This window comes from Pelmatolapia mariae, linkage group LG4 (genome assembly GCF_036321145.2).
Source record: "Pelmatolapia mariae isolate MD_Pm_ZW linkage group LG4, Pm_UMD_F_2, whole genome shotgun sequence".
NCBI lineage: Eukaryota > Metazoa > Chordata > Actinopteri > Cichliformes > Cichlidae > Pelmatolapia > Pelmatolapia mariae.
The window spans coordinates 25,306,643-25,324,477 of NC_086230.1; the positions used below are offsets into that span (position 1 = coordinate 25,306,643).

Below are 17,835 nucleotides of genomic sequence, written 5' to 3' on the forward strand. Positions count from 1 at the left end.
CCTCTTAATGTCGCCGCTAGCACCCACGTGACTCCGGTTACACATCACCATAGCAACCAAACAAATGAAAACCCAGTGATCATTAAAATTCAATACATTTAATTATGGCTCCTACAAGGAGAAACGAGCAAAAGGTACAGGTAAGCAGATGTGTCATTGGATAATGGCAGGTCATGTATCCTAAAACATTAAGAATCAGAATACTTTCTTAATCCCTAAGGAAATTATGTGGGTTACAGTTCCTCCAAGAAGAAATGGTAAAAATAGTAACAGTAACAGACTAAACTCCAAACAATATATACAATAATATAATATTAATTAGTCAGTGTCAATTGTTGATTTGTCCTGTTCTCATTGTATGACGAATTATGATGTCTGTTTGGTAGCCGTTTGCATACTATGCATACTCTCTCTCTCTTCATATGTGTGTATGTGTGTGTGTGGGCGCCAGAGGGAGTGTTCGCCCAGGGCGCCAAACAGGCTAGGACCGCCACTGCTGTTGTGGCGCGATCACCTGGAAAAGTGCCGGGGTGGTGAGAATAAGGTGTGTGCCCTTGTGAGTCAGCAAATTGTATATTTGTTGTGAGTTATTTACAGTAATTTATTTCTTATCTTTGCCAGCGGAGAACGGTTATTCTGGCTTCTTTAAAAATGTACAGTTTGATATAAAAGGGAGTGGTTTTCTGAAATTAATGATAACAGTGTGTCACATATCGTGAGGGCGCGGTTGAAAGTTTTGGAACAGATACACACCGGGTGCTCGGATCTTTTAGTACTTTATGACAGAAGATCTTACAAAAATCTTCATGCATATCCCCTTATTATTTTTGAACAAACAAAGTTACCACTGTTAAAATGTGCTTTATTTCTGCAGGCGTCCGCCGGGGATTATAGTGCAGCTCTAAATGCATGCAAGTGAATAAACAGAGTTCCTATACTCACGTGATATTCAAAATGGAGAATAAAGAGAGTGCAATCCATCCATCCATCCATCCATCTTCATCTGGATCTAAAGTCAAAGCTCCCACAGTCGCCCAAATGCGTCATCTAGTGGATAAGATTTTACTTTGACGAGTCCTTGTTTTATAGAGTTAAGATTAACTAAAATTAGAGCGGATTACAATTACTGTGCAAAACGGGAAAAGATTATTTGTGTTTTGTTGTCAGACTTAATCATATCCCGATCCATACAGAGATTTAAAAAGAATCTTCCCCAGTTTAAATCTCAACTCAAAACCCATCTGTTCAAATCTGCATACTGCACTGTTTGTTAATTTTATCTTGTGCTTTTGTTTTATTGTTCTTCATTTTGTCCTTTTTCCATTATGTGTTTTATCTAATTGTAAAGTGTTCTTGGGTGCATGTCTTGAAAGGCGCTTTATAAGTAAAAAATTTTGTTATTATTATTATTATTATTATTATTATTATTATTATTATTATTATTAAAAGAAAATAAAAGAAAATAAAAGAAAAATGGACAAGAAATTAAAATAGGTTTTACAAACAATTTAGTTTCTGGATATCTCGTTTGGACTTTTACCATTTCATCGTCATCCTTTTCCTACTCCACAAAACCATCCTGATTGGATACCTTCGTGCTGCTAAAAATGTTGTCCTCATCTTCATCACTAGGGCTTGAGTTTGAAGAGTCATCCCTTTCATTCTGGCTTTCATTCATCCACATGCCTCAATTTGTGGATGAAGGCACAATCAAAGCATAAAATGCGCCTCAATTTCTAGCATGGAGAAGACAGGCTCCAAATTTGCTTCCTGCAGGTCAAAAAGCTCAAATAAATTCAAACTGGTTTCTTGAAGATTACAGTGAGCTTACTGCACTTAAGTGGGGTCCACAGTCACCAGATCCCAGTCCAACAGAGTAGCTTTGGGATGCAGTGGAAAGAGAAATTCACAACATCGATCACACACCTACTGTGTGATATTGTCATGGAAATGCAAAAATCTTTGAGGAACGTTTCCAGCATCTTGTTGAATTTATGCCATGAAGAATTAATGCAGTTATGAAGGTAAAAGGAAGTCCAACTTAGTACTAGCAAGATGTACCTAATGAAGTGGCCAAGGTAATGAAGTGGCCAATGAGTGTTTATTGCAGTGCATATATGCAATTCATGTACATATGCATGGCAACATCTGTTTATTGTGACTATATCATGTCTAACTGTCCTTAAATAATAATTGTTGGCATCTACAAATATACTTTTTAGGAATCCCATGAAAATCGAGCGACCTGGTGTGCCACTTTATGAGGTACTTTTTTATTTAAAAAAAAAAAAGTATAATAGCATTTTTATTAAAATTAGCACATCTCACAAAAATGGTACAGAAGAGAAAGTTATGGCAATAGAAAATGAACTCATGAGTGCATAATTAAATAAGAATAAACAAATAGATATATGAATGAAATCATTAAATAAAACAACTCTGACTTATAAGAGGAGTGGAGGATTGTATTACATTGTCTTTCACAGTTGTTTGTGTATCTATTATTATATCATATTTTTCAAACTAAGATAAACAACAATTTCCAATCACCTTGAAGCATTAGTAACATGTCCCACATTGTCCCACACAAACGCTCTCTCTGAGCTATATTTGGTTTCTTGGGCTCTCGTTGTCCTGCATATGCATCCTCTAAATTATGTATTCCTGACAACTTTTTTTTCAAAAGATTCTCAAAGTGATTTTTCTGACTCAGAGAGTAATTTCTTGCTTTTTATGCTGATGAGATCTGCGGTAGTTAATTAGGAGTTCATTTAGGTTATTTGTAATGTGGTGACACAGCACTGGTTCATGTCTTAGATTGGGTCTTCAAAGCTCAACGTTAAGTTAGTCTGAAGGACTAAAAATGAGTGAAAAGTCAGTCAATGTGCAAAGGAAAACTTCAAAATACCCTCATAAAGCCTGGAGATCTATTGCTCAAGACTAATTCAAAAATATTAATAACAATAATTCAAGAAAGTCTCGCTCCTTGGAAGCAAAATCTATAGAAATCACGGTGAGTGAGGCAGTAGATTAAGTAGTAGCGGAAGGATATGATATCTGCCCTCTTTGTTTCACCCGAACAGTTTTCACAGTGACACAAAACAATCCCAACAGTGGTGGATGGATGTGCGGTAGGGTATAATATCAAGGCTTTATAGTTAACTTTAGTCAGGATATAATTTGTTTCTGGTCGGTGTCTTTGTATGGCAAACACTGGTGTTAAGCTTGAAGTGAAGCAAGATTACGCTCCCTGTCTGTTTGAAGCTAACTGAGGAGTTAGCTAGAATGCTAAAATGATGCTCAACCCGTCAGTCGGTCTACCAGATGACCGAAAGTCCTTGTACCCTCAGTCCCAAAGCAGTGCATACAAATGCGGCGACAAAACCAGCCCTATTAGCGTCATACTGGTTAGCTCTGGAAGCCGAGGGAACAAACTCCTTTTCCGATATCCGTACCAAAAGGTCGCTGAGTGTCCGTCATCTCTCTCAGGTAGGCGTAGCATTAGCATTAGCATGAAGCAGAAACATAAACATTTACGCACACACAGATAACCCGGTGTCACTTCCACGTAATTACATATTTACAGGAGATAATAAAGCAGCAGTGTAATCCAGGGCAAACCAACAGCCCCTTTTTGTTGCGATTGTCGACTTTGGACCTGCAGATTGCCTTTTTTTTTTTTTGAGGATCGGGTCTGCTTGTTCCTCTTTCTTGAAGTTTCCCTCTTGGCCACTCAGACTGTTGTTGGTGGATGAGTTTTATGTGCCACATGAATTTGATGTACTTTTTTTCATTCACAAGTTGCTCTTGTTGCTGGTGTTGCGCCAAAAAGTCATTGCAGTTGTTTCTGTGTGCCTTTTATGCCTAATAACATTTCTTATAATTGGAAATAGGCTGCAGTCAAAAAGATTTCCGAACAGGATTTTTTAATAAAATAAAGCATTTACTTGATTTGCCAGTATCTGTATGACTCAGCGTTATTGCACCTACTCTGTGTTCTAGATCAGGACTGGCCCAGGTTTCTCTTAAAAATGCATTTTAATGACACTTTTTACCTGGATAATTCAAAGATATATAAAAGTTCTACCTTGTGATAGGACTGTTCTTTCTCGCTCAGAATGACGTCATATCATTCATGAGCGATATCTTTGAGACTGTAGGCCATGAAGTTATTTACAGCAGTTTAAATACCAGCAATTGTGTTTTTGGCAAATACTGGCACAGTACTGATGCTGAGAGGCTTTTACTAGGAACAGGGGCAGCATGTGTCTCTCTAACACAATTTTATGATCAGTGAGTTGAAGTCAGATTCACAGTGGTTCTTATTTTTGTTATGAGTCTAATATGTATTTTTCATAATGACTAACTCTCACTGATATCTGTCCACAAGCAAAACAGCGGAATCCATATGTGCTGAACACATCTGGGGATGAGCTTGATGACCAGGATGGTGATTCAAGGTATTTCTACAATCTTCATTTACTTTTTTTTATGTATTATTCAACTTACTGTTTCATTCTGAGATCCAAATGAGCTTCTTAAGCTCATTATGTTTTCCTCCATCATGCTTGTAATCTTTTTTCCCCCCATCTAGACACACTTTTTGTTTTTCAGCAATATTATAAATGCTGACACACATTTTAAATCAGTGGTTCTCAAACTGTGGGAGAGTGTGGATTACCAGGAAAAACTATTAGCTATTAGGTTATTGAAAACGTTGAGCTGTTGAGAACCACTGATTTTAATTAATTGTGTGCATGACCTTTAATAAACTTTATTAAACTGATAATATAATTGAGTAAAACAGTTCAGTATATGATATTTTTAAAAAACAAAAACATTCACCTCACTTTGTACCTAATATTTGTCACAGCCCGAGGTGCTGTTTGGATAGACTCACTTTTCCCAGCTGCTAAGAGATACACTCACTGGCCACTTTATTAGGTACACCTTACTAGTAATGGATTGGACCAATTTTCCATCTGTTTAAAGATTAGATGTGCTGTGCTTTTAGCGACGCTCTTCTGCATGCCTTGGGTCTAAGCTCAAAATAGTTTGTCCATTCTCCTTTGTCTTCTGGCACCAACAAAGCATTTTCACCCAGAAAAGCACCACTTACTTAACATTTTGTCGGTTTTAGACCATTCTGTGTAAATGCTAGAGTTGGTTATGCAGGTTGACTTGACTCTGTCTGAATGCCTAAATGCAGTGAGTTGCTGCCATGTGATTGGCTGATTAGATATTTGCATTAACAAGCAGTTGAACAAGTGTATGTAGTATAGTGGGCAGTGAGTGTATGTAACCCCCTAATGTGCATCTTAAGATGAGTTTCTATTTTGTCTTTCATGCTAGTAAGGTTCCATCAGGGCAGTTACTGTGTAACCACACCAGCAGTCACGTTCTGAATTTAGCTGGAGCACTTCTTCATCTACTGAGTAAAACAAAAGAGTAAAACTGCTTCACAGCGATGCCACATATGTGTCAATAGCTGTATAATGTTCATATAAGTCTGTAAAATAACCTATTCATAGAAGCTTTGTTTACGTCATTTTGTTATTATTAGCTTTATTAAAGCAAGCAGTGCCATTCAATTGCATAAGAGCAGCTTTCATTTGGTGTTCATGACGTGAAACATATCATAGATATTGGGCAGGTAGTGTAGGAATTTTCCAGACTAATTTAGCAGAACAAAAATAAGAAAAGTTTTGTTGAAAATCAGGATTATGATTTTTCTGATATATATTCTATTACTTCCCACCAGCAGCGTTTAAAATTATTTGAAGCCATACATTAACTGTATTAACCGTAAAGATAATTCAGACTTATTTTATTGTACTGTCATATTTTATTACAAACTTAGTTACCTTGAAACCCTTTGAGGCGGGTATAGAAGCTCACTAACCAGCACTGCTGGTATTAGAACTTCAGCACACCAGTGTTTTCACATCACACTATCACATGTTTGTTCGGCTTGTTTTGATGTCCATTTTTATGCATTTAGCCCAACTGTGTGTTGCATTTTCCCTTTTGTTTGTTTTTTTTTTCTTCTTTTTTGTGGCCCAATCCCCATTTCAGAGAGCAATCTCCACTAACTGACGAACAGTTGGTAGCAGGGTAAGACGAAATCATTCTAAACCACCTTTCCTTCGCTTAGATCACCCCTGTCTTTTTATCCCCTTCTTTCCTATTTTGTGTCTTATATGGATCTCCAACCCTGATCTAAGTACACAATCCTTTTAAAACGTCGTATAAGAATGAATCAGTGCTTTGGTTTTTACAAAAAAGAGTTTAAGGCTATCATTGAAGCTTTAGTCTGTATTGTTTATATTACCTCTAGCATGTAGAGTAAGCTTTAAAGAACACAGTTCAAATTGTGGTGGTGGAGTAAGTCTGTGGTGTGTTTAATTTTTTTTTTTTTTTTTTCCGAGAGTTAACACCTTAATTTGTGTCCTTTTGATCACAGCATGAGTTACTTAAGTCAAACCAGCATGAGTCTTTCACATTCTTCATTCATACAGCGATTGCACCTTTTCCACAAAGAGGCCTTTTTCCTCTTTTCGCCTCTCTAGTAGGCACACAAGTTTTGTTTTCCATTTGTACACTTGTTGAATTTCATTACAGGCAGATGCATCTGATTAATGTAACCTCTCCGATAGACAGGAATGTGAAAAGTATAAGCAAACTGAGCTAATTTAAACTTTCTCACTTATCTCAGTTGTGTCTGTGATGTCCGCGCTCTCCCCACACTGCACATTTTCTTATTGGGGTTTTTCCCTCTTTTAGGTTCTCTGACATCGTCCTCTCCACAATCCTGGCCACCAAATCTGATATGTGTGGAAAGAAGTTTGAACTGAAGATAGACAATGTTCGATTTGTGGGCCACCCCACCCTGCTTCAGCATCCTCCTATCATCCAGGTAGGAACAGATAAAAAATTGAGCTCACATGCTGACAGGTTTAAATAATTTCTGGTCAGAAAACGTATTTATCAGCATGTTATAGGGTCAAATTTGCAAAGTGGGGCAACTTACTATAAGGCTGCAATTGCAAAATAATTGCTTATGGCTCACAGGTACTAGGTTAACAGTGCACTAATTCATGAGCAGTATATTCTACCAAGCACAGCTTAAGATGCAAGACGTTATATATGCATGCTATGTGAGACTGCAGGTATTAACCATAGGGAGAAAAGTTGCCTGTCTATGAAAAGCGCTTAATAAATAAACTTTACATCTACTTACTTACACCTGAGATTCAGACTTTAATCTAGCACACTTTGGATTTGAGTCACATTAGTATCTATAGTCTAACAAACTTTTTAGATGGTATTTAAAACATGTGACTCTAGAGAGAAGTTTAAAGAAAAGCAAATAACTTCAAAATCTGTTTGTGATGTTTCATTGATCCGCGTGTGCACACTGTTTTCATTTTGAAGCAATCTCAGTGTAGAAATGCAACTAAAAGCCTGAAATTCTGCCAACTGCTGTGTTCACTGTAAAAAGTACCTTTATTGACTGTAATACAGCCATGGATTGTATGCATCTCGTACAGGGCAACTATTCTCCCTCTATTAACTACACTGATGTCAGTTCTAGTATTAAGGATATACACAGGTCTTGTCTCTAATAGGGCTGCCACAAACGATTATTTTGATAGTCGACTAGTCACCGATTATTTTTGCAATTAGTCGACTAATCAGATCATGCATCCATTGGACGTAAAACGTACAGCTTATTGCACCAGCATGCATCTGCTCTTACATAACTATCATTAGCTTACAGCTTTAAGTGTTTAAGACAAGGTGACAGTTTATTAAATTTTAATGAAATTTGCAGATTGTTTCAGTGGAGTTTAATAAACTCAGCCGTCTGCTCCTTGCTATCTAAAATATAACAGGACACCGGAGTATATTCTCGAGCATCTCACACTTCTGATAATCAGTTGTCTGCTTGACATTTATTCAGCTGTGTAAAAACTATAACTTTAATCTCAGGCAAACCAATTTACCCAGGAACAAATAAAATACTGAAAAAAGCCAAACAATAACATTTTTAAGTTATCTAAGTGACTTATATCATGTTTAACCTGAGTAGCGAAAGACAGCGGTGGGTTGAAAACGATTTGCCGGGAGTCCGGTGTTCTCACCGGCTCTAGTGAGCCTTGAACCCCGGCTAGCTATCGAGCTGGTGGGTAACAGATGTCTCCGAAAACGTCGGAGCGCTTTTGAAAATATGTGCTGTCTTGATGAACTGAGCAGATATTTGAAGTTTACACAGCTACATTCTTACCTGAAAATATGTTAAACGTTTATTTTGTGACCCAGAAAGAATAATAAGAGTAATATTAAAACTAACTAGCTGCTGCCATTGTTGGAAACTGAGCAGGGCCGCACTATGAATTCTGGGATAGGTTGGGCCACGAAGTATACACCCGACCCATCCTTCAAATCTGGGGAAATGAAGGGCGCATTTGTCGACCGCGTTTGTCGGAGTCTTCGAATTTGGACAGTCTTCGTCTTGTCACTGTAATGTAATCGGCCTACAAATGTGGGCACAGGAGGATGCGGTTCCTGAATTTGGACACAGCTCCTATGATACCTGACACTGCTTCTTCTTCTTCGGGGTTTAACGGCAGCTGGCATCCTTGTACATGCAGTGCTGCCACCTTCTGTTTCAGTCCGTTTTTACACTCTTAAATCCTACTACTTATTCCTGCGTCTTTTGGGATCTTACAAAGCTTCAAACGACGCGTTGAATATTACATTAGTCGTCGAAAATCGTCGACGTAATCGTGACTAGTCGACTAATCGTGGCAGCCCTAGTCTCTAAACATGTGGAGTGAGGCCTAAATGAAGGTCTGTAAGATAGAGTGAGAGTCTTGGCACTGTGTTCACTGATTTTAAAGAAATATAATAGGACTGACTAATCAGCTGTTGGGTCTCCAGCTCCTTTGTTTTGATTAATGACATCTGCTCACTTGTTCTGTCACATGTGGAGTGTTGCTCAGTAATTTGGTCACGTGGTGCTGAGAGAGTTCCTACAATACAAATGTGTGCAACATGTATAAGCAAATGTTTTGGCTCACTGCTGATAGACAATTAAATTCACTTTTTTTATTATTTATTTATGCAAACTCCTTTATTATGAAATCTGTGCCACATTTCTTTTGTAAGTACTGGTTTTAGCCGCGATCTCATGACACATGAAGTGAATTCTTTAGCTTACCGTTGAACTAATTTTATGACAAGAGCTGTTCTATACAGAGGTTCCTCTCTCTGGAACGGGTTGCCAAGCAACACCAAACTGATCAAAAACAGGGGTTCGTTTAAGAAGCCACTAAAGCAGTACCTGCAGAGCTTAACTCAAACATGAATGGCAAATTATTGTTGTTGTAATGTTTTACGTCTTTGTTTGTTGATTTTTAGTGAAATGCTGTGCTGTTTGGAAATTTGTTGATGTATATGTTTAATATGAACACCAGGAAGGCTAGCTCTGCTTTGCTAATGGGGAGACTAATACATAAACAATAAACAATAGAAAGTGTCAACTATTTTTATTATTATTATCATTATTATTATTATTATTATTATTATTATTATTATTATATTGTTGTGTATCAGTACTTAGCTTGAATAAAAGTGTTTTATATTTAATCGTGGCTTGTTTGAAATTTGGCTGAAGCTCCCTGCTGTCAGTCTTTTAGTCTAATGACTCACAGCATGTGTTGCTAAGATAATGATGCATCACACAGGGTGGAGAAAATAGAGAAATATGGAAGTCACAAGGGTTGCACTGTGTTACACTGTTATTCTTTACAACAACACCTACTCTATCTGACTTAAAATTACCATGAATGTCATGCAGCACTTCTGTTTACTTAAACTGAACATTTCAGTCCACAGTAAATTCATAAGATCATTGTACAAGTCTGGTGTGACATATCATGGAAGTTAGGCCTTAAGGTTAAGGCTTAGCTTCCATAGCATTTTGATTATGTCTTAATTATTTAATTCACTTTAGAAGTGAAAAGTGTGAAACCTCCTTTTATCAAATTAAATACTGTACTGCTCCTTATGTTATTTATGTCTTTAAACTGAATGTCTTTGGATTTCACTCAATACAACATTTGATTTTGTTACACTGGACATTGGAAAAGTTGTGGCAGGTTTTATTTGAGCATTTTTAAATGTCATAGTCTTCCAAAGAAAAAAATAAATCTAAAAAATGGCATCAGTTAGTAGTTTTGACTATAACAGCAAAATAACAAACTGTAGACTGACATTTTAATATAAAGGCTTGTCTAGATTTTGCATCCGGTGATAAGTTTGTCTTTTTTCTTTGCAGGTTTCTAAAACAGATCCTTCACCCAAGAGAGAAATGCCAACAATGATCTTGTTTAATGTGGTGTTTGCACTCAGGGTATGAACTAGATGTATTTTGATTTTAATTTTAAATGTTTAGGATTAGGATTCACCTTTATTATCATTACACATGTGTAAATACAGGGTTACGAAGTACAATTTGCATCTAATTAGAAGTGCAAGAGTAGTAAGTGCAATAAGAGCGATTATATGCAGATAAGTTAAGTAGAGAGCAAATATACAGATGTACTACGGGCAAATGTACAGATATACTGATATGTCAGATATAGGTCGGTACCTGACCCGCGAGGCCAAATGTTAAGTGTATAACTGTAAAACTCTTGATATTGGAAACTTTAAACTTAATATTAATTTACATTTAGTTAGCTTGCCTTGGGTGGGACACATAGATTTTGTGTTTTCTTTAATCTGTGAATGGGAGTGGTATGGGTAGCTGATAATATTCCAGTATACTCTATCAGTGAGAGCATGGTAACTTAGAGGGAGGAAGGGGCGCTTAATCACGTTGACCAGCGCGTCCCTCCCCATGCTGTGTCATGGTTCCCAGTAAGAGCAAGCAAAAAGTACTTAGTCATGTTTTTAATATCTTCCTGGCAACTGTGAAAATTCTGTACTGTGGAAACTTTCCAAAAACACAGCAGGCCCACATGGCAGTATGTAAACCAAACACTGCTACATTTTGTTTTCATGTATTTTGTATGTTTATTATTTATGTTTATAATTAACATTATTTGATATTCTTATTTCTCTAATAAAACCATATCAACTTGCATTGAATAGGGCTGCACCAACTGTGAACTTCTGAGAAGATGATGATGGTTGAAGTGGATGGTGAAAATAACAATTTGCCCACTAGCCAGTGCTAATAGAGATATTTTATTTGATTATTTTATTTCTGTAGTTATTTATCCACTTCTGCTTTGTTGGTAAAAAGACATTACCATTATAAAGAATAACAGTTTCTGAGTCTTTCAACTATTTATAAGGCTCCACATGTACATAGGTATTGTTTCTTTGAGTTTTGGCCTTTGTTTACACATAAACAGCATTTTAGTTCACTGGACATGGAGCCTTTGAAAAAAACCCATATTTAAATGGAGAAGATTGATTTGTCTTGCATCATCAAAGGTGTGTGCCTTTATCTCATTTTTTACATCAGTGTCAAAAACACTGTTGTTGTTTGTAGACTTCTAATTGGTCAACATATCTATAAAGTTACCGTTTTATTACTTTTACTTTTGCTTTTGCTTTTGCTTTGGCAAAAGCACTTGACTCTGCTTTTTACATTTTCACCTGTCTACATGTGAAGCCTGAAACACCTTTCAACATCTGAAGTAGGGGAACAGTTACTGTCACAAAACACATAAGTTATAAACACTGACATTTGTAAATATCAAGTTATTTACCAGTAAGTCAACAAGAGTCATATAGTCTGTAACAATGTTTGGCTAATATGCATTGATACTACTGATCCATGCTCAGGAGGTGGAGGTACTAATTAGAAGGTTAGTGCTCCAGGCTGCATGCCAAAGTATCCTTGTGAAAGTTTTATCACGCACTTTGAGCACTCACGTAGAGTAGAAAAGCACTATGTAAGAACCAGTCACCAGTCCATTTACCTTAAAATAAGATCTACTTTATATCCAATATGTTGGGAAATTCTTGTGTCAAAGCAGCAAAAAACATTAAACACAACTTATTTACATGTAAAATATTACTATATAAATTAAAACACTGTATGACAAAACAGTATCTTAGTGTGAAAACTGTACAAAAGAAATTAGAATAAATCAGAATGTAAAATAAAATATAGGAGCTCAAGAAGTAAATGTTTATTACAATAAAAGTAAAAAGTAAAATTTTAGATAAAATACAATAAAAAAGCTGCGTAAAATTCCTCAATAAAGTAAAAATAGCTCAGTAAAACAAAAAAGATTGTGTTATATACATTTCTCCATCTTTGTTTTCATAAGTAAGGTGGACTGATCATAAGAAACAATACTTCCATGTGCTCTAGTTTGATCAAAATGCAATTCGGAATTCTTAACATTATAAGACGTAGAAATTATTGCAGAGCCTTTGTATTGAATTGCGTAAATATGACAAGAAATAAACATCAAAGATGTGCTCAAAAACAACATTTATACTGAGTGTGTTCAGTCATATTCATTCATCTTTCAGCGGGTGCCATGCTAAGATCATTAACTGACTTCAGGTGTAAAATAAACGGGATGTTTAATAGTTAACAGCTGACAGCCTGGACATGAATGTGAACTGTTGTATACAGCGCTTTGAGTACTCTGGGAGAGTAGAAAAGCACTATATAAGAATCAGTCCATTTACCATCCACACAAAAAAGCACTGGTGTTATAATCACAGTGTAACAGATACATTTTTCTTTCTTTGCATAATTATGACATTTAAAAAGTGGCTGCTTTTCATCTCTGGCCTGCAGGCAAATGCTGACCCATCCGTCATCAGCTGCATGCACAACCTGTCACGCCGCATTGCCATTGCTCTGCAGCACGAGGAGCGCCGCTGCCAGTACCTGACCCGCGAGGCCAAACTCATGCTGGCCGTCCAGGAGGAAATTACCACGACTGAAAGTGAGATACAAGCTCAGACTACACATCAAATTTGCAACTTGGTCTTAGTCAAACTTACATCTTTGTTAACATAGAATATTGGTATTTTGCTTCTGGTATCAGCAGATGGAAGCCCCCAGTCCCCATTTAGACAAATTCTTCCAAAATGTAAGCTAGCAAGAGACCTGAAGGAGGCGTATGACAGGTGTGTGACCACATGCATTTTACATTCATTTGTTTGGATTTTCTGTCTAAATTTGTGTAATATATGATTCTGCAATTGCTGTTTCTGATGATGGCGCTTTTTCAGCCTTTGTACAACCGGTGTGGTGCGACTTCACATCAACGACTGGCTGGAGGTGAGCTTCTGTTTACCGCACAAGATCCACAGGATTGGTGACACCTACATCCCCCCAGAGGCATTAGAGCGCAGCCTTAAGGCCATAAGGTATATTACAGATTTGTTTTTCTTTTTATGTTACGTTTTCTTACATCTCACAACATCTTATTTGATTAGCTGTAACTAGAAGTACCTTGTTTACAGTAAAAGACACGGGAAGGGTGGGGAAGGGGAATATCTGTTCTAGATGAAATAAAATCAGCAGATGTGGGCTGTGTTGCTACAAATGGCCAATTAAAAACACCTATAGACCTCATTTGTCAAAACATAAACACATGGGTGTAACAGTTAATGCTTTTTTATGTCATATTTAAAATGATATTATTTATATTACACATTCATAACTTACTCTGTGGTTTCTGTGGATTCCTTCTGTTTTTTCACGCATTGCATCTTTTCATGACAAAATAAGTTCATCCAGTTGCATCTCTGAATTAATCAATTGCGTTCATAATGTCTAATAATCATAATAATATGAATAACTTGTTAAGGCCAGAAAACAATCATTTTGTGACAGCCAGCTTGGAATATTAAAGTACAAACTAATTTGCTAAAAAAGGACTTATCACAACTTATAACTTCAGCAATCATTCAAATGCACACATTTGTACTACGTTGGCTAGTCAGCTTAGGTCTATACATAACCATCAAATAACACAGCTTTGTCAAAATCCCTCCTTGATCCACAGGTCACCTTACCCTTCAGCCCTTTAGTCAGAATAGTCTAATTTCCCCTCAGTTTATGTCAAAGAAGTTTTGTGCCTTAATTAGCTGGATTGTATTTGGTAAGCAAATGTATGTACTTAATATATAAAGCACTCAAACGATGCAGAATTTAGTGTGGTCTTTAGTGCCGCCTATTGGCATTTCAATGTAATAGCTGTAGTTATGATCAGCTCTCTCATTAGTTGTCCTGTGCAAGTACTTGGTTGGACCCCTTTTATCCTTCAGAATTCTTCATGGCATAGTTTTAACAAGGTGCTGGAAACATTCTTCTGAGATTTGGGGCCATGTTGACATAATAACATCACAAACGGGTTGCTGCAGATTTGTCAGTTTGTAAATGCAATTGGGATTTCTGTCAAATTTTAATGAGTCTGTGTAAGCCTGTGTAGCCTCAGTTTCCTGTTCATATTTGACATGAGTGGCAGTGGGGTGGTCTACTGCTGTAGCCCATCTATTCCTAGGTTCAATGTGTTGTACATTCAGAGATGCTCTTTTGCACACCTTGGTTTTGACAAGTTATTTGAGTTACTGTTGCTTTCCTATCTGACCTGCATCTAAAAGGCATTTTCACCTTTTTCTCTGTAAACCTGAAAGATGTCTGTGTGGGAAAATCCCAGTAGATCAGCAGCTTCTGGCATCAACAACCATTCCACATTCAAAGTCACTCAAATCATCTTTTTTCCCCATTCTGATGCTCAGTTTGACTGTCTTGACTATGTCTGCATACCTGAACACAACGAGTCGCTGCCATATGACTGGCTGATTGGATATTTTAGTTAACAAACAGTTTAATATGTATACCTTTGTCTTTGTATGTAAAATAAAATAAATGTGTGTTTATTTCAAACAGAGTCTGCTTGTATGTGGATGTATGTTCATTTAGAAGCCGTATTGTGTGTTTGATCCTGCAGACCCTATCATGCCCTGTTGCTTCTGGAAAATGAGAAAACACTCCTCAGCCAGCTTCCCCTGGACTGCTCCCCTGCATTGATCCGCCTGATTAAAACCTGCTCAGCAGTGAAAAACCTGCAGCAGCTGGCACAGGATGCTGACTTGGCCTTACTTCAGGTACAGGACAGTCACACTACATGGATCAGATTTCCAGTTTAAAATGTCAGATGTGATTCTCTTGAATTTATCAGATGAAATTAGTTTTTATAATTCTAAAAGATGCATTAGTTGTGTTTAATACACAAAGATCTATAAATCATTGTGCAGTATGTATCACTTATAGAATAGAAGAAAGTTAAAATGTGAAAAAGTGTACTGTGCATACATATATACTTTTAAAAAAGTATAACCTTCAGAAATTGTTTAGTCAGGTGGTCTTTACTGTCATCTAGTGGCAGATATATGTAATGCAAATCTGAGAAAATCCCCATGTGTAGCTCTTATTTGCTTATTTTGCTTTCATTTGGCATCCTAGAGATTAATTGACAAATATTTTCTCATTTAGATCTTTCAGATTGCTGCTCATTTGGTTTATTGGGGCAAGGCAATCATCATCTACCCACTGTGTGAGAATAATGTCTACATGCTGTCTCCGCATGCCAACATCTGCCTGTGAGTATCTGATGTGATATAAGCCAGCTGGGAAGAGGAAATGAAGCACAATAATGCTAAGCACTCATCCATGGCATTTCCTCATATAGAGAGGCTTTCTGATCTGACTTGCAACACTGTTTGGAATTAAATTTAAAAGATGTTCTGTGATGGAATAAGCTCTGTGTTGTTCTCTTCTCCCTGAATAGATATTCACCATTGGCTGAGCAGTTTGCCCGGCAGTTTCCTGGTCATGATCTGCCCTCTATGTTAGCCAAGTTCTCACTGCCTGTCTCACTGGCTGAGTTTAGAAATCCCCTGGAAGCTCCCGCACAGGAGGTGGGGGTTATTGCATGATGTGGAATACATGTGTGAAGCATTTCAAAAGAGAAATACTTTTATTAAACCTGTGAAAATGTCCCAGTTTCTTTCTTTTCTTTTTTTAAATTTGCATGATTTCAGGCATGTTTAATGAAATAATCTGATGTATATCTATGTCCTGTAATATATAAATATATATGAAAACTGAACACAAACATAAGTTATAATACTTATAATCCTTGAGGTGGGCCATCATTCTTCGTCTTGTTCTGGCAGTGTAGGTCCTGATGAATTATTAATGGCAAAGGGACATCGTCTCTAGTGTATGCATCCTCCATTTTTCATGAGAACAGGATCAGACTCTTTCTTGTGGATCTATTTTAAAACATATTTGACCTGGTTACGTGAGCATTTTCCGATTCCCTTGTTTCAGTTTATACTAATGCAGTTTGCTGCTCTGCTGGTTAACCAGGCCCAGTTAATCCAGATGGTGGTTTGGATGCTGCAGCGCCGCCTCCTGATCCAGCTGCACACTTATGTGTGCTTGTTGGTACCACCCAGTGAGGATGAGCCTGGGCTGAGGGATGAAGACCCTCCGCTGGCTGCCCGAGTAGGAGGTCGCAGTCTCAGTACCCCTAGTGCGCTCAGTTTTGGCTCACCGAGTATGTCCTCCCGCCTCTACTCTTCTGCTCTTACGGCTCTAACTCGTTACTATAAAATCTGACATTCTTCTTGTTTTGTGTAGCCAGCAGTGATGACATGACCCTAACCAGTCCCAGTATGGAAAACTCCAGTGCAGAGCTGCTAACTGGTGGAGACTCCCCACTCAACAAGAGGATGACTGAGACACTGCTCGCCAGCCTGTCAGAGCACGAGAGGCAGTTTATTCTTAACATCCCCGCTGCACAAAATCCAGAGGATCTGCGGATGTTTGCGAGGTGATTAAATCCTTTAACTGACAACAGGACTGTAGTCTGCTTTTTTTATTAAGTGTTCTTAAGGTTGTCATTGTTCTGTTTTATGTTCAAACATGAGAGCGGTGTACATGGATAACATGAACTAACTGATTGCCTGCCTTTGCCTCATGCTTCTGTGTGTTCACCACAGCTGCCTTTTAACCTATGACAGCTCAACAGAGAAATTACCTTAGAAATGAAATGTTTATGTCTCTCAATAGATAAAAAAGTATTTGTTCAGTGGTTTGAATAAATCTACTTGCATAATATTGTAAAATTTAATTGGGCAGCATAGGCTGAAGAGTTAGTTTACCAGCTGTTAGGTGGAGATCAAAAGTGTCTGGAGAGCTTCTCAGCATTCCAGTGCTGCCACCTTCACAGCAATGAAGACTCCCATCAGAGGTGCAAAAGTCCTGTCTCATGGATGATTGACACTGTTGATCAGTCAGTGAAACTCTTTCTCTTGTTATGTTAACTGCTTCCAGGCTACTGCACTATTTCCGAGGACATCACCACCTGGAAGAGATTATGTACAATGAGAACATGAGGCGCTCGCAGCTAAAGACGCTGTTTGACAAGTTCCGCAGTGTCCTTGTGGTTACCAACCATGAAGATCCCATTATTTCAATCTTTCAGTCACCAATGGACTAGCTGTGCAGACAGTGTTTCAGCAACTGGAAAATGTGTCAGTTTAGGAGAAGTTAATGGCCTGCTGGGCTCACAGCTAAGTGGTCAAAGACGTTTTAAAACAAAATGCCTTGACTGCAAGATGTTTTCTCTGTATGAGCCAAATGTTTGTTTACAGTAATAAATTATTTTGTATATATCAGACATGCCTTAAGGGTTTTTTTGTGAATATTGGAAGTGTGTGCAGTGTTTAGTGGAGGCTTCACTTCATCTTCCCGTGCCCCAGATGTGTTAGATC

At 37.6% G+C, this 17,835-nt stretch overlaps 1 protein-coding gene across 9 annotated transcripts; it reads left to right on the forward strand.

Moving 5' to 3' along the window:
* The first annotated feature begins 99 nt into the window (after positions 1-99).
* nprl3 (NPR3-like, GATOR1 complex subunit) lies at positions 100-17,739 on the forward strand. Of its 9 annotated transcripts, XM_063472152.1 has the most exons (15): positions 100-140; positions 452-544; positions 2,223-2,265; positions 4,391-4,460; positions 6,784-6,916; positions 10,343-10,417; positions 12,836-12,986; positions 13,089-13,170; positions 13,276-13,413; positions 15,003-15,159; positions 15,548-15,654; positions 15,843-15,972; positions 16,427-16,616; positions 16,700-16,892; positions 17,396-17,739. In XM_063472152.1, exons 5-15 carry the CDS (start codon positions 6,830-6,832, stop codon positions 17,559-17,561), a joined length of 1,476 nt encoding a protein of 491 aa, XP_063328222.1. In that variant the 5' UTR covers positions 100-140; positions 452-544; positions 2,223-2,265; positions 4,391-4,460; positions 6,784-6,829; the 3' UTR covers positions 17,562-17,739. The 9 variants fall into 9 exon arrangements, with proteins under 9 accessions (XP_063328222.1, XP_063328224.1, XP_063328225.1 ...); XM_063472154.1 differs by lacking the exon at positions 2,223-2,265; XM_063472155.2 differs by lacking the exon at positions 100-140 and having other exon boundaries at positions 244-544.
* Positions 17,740-17,835: the final 96 nt, after the last annotated feature.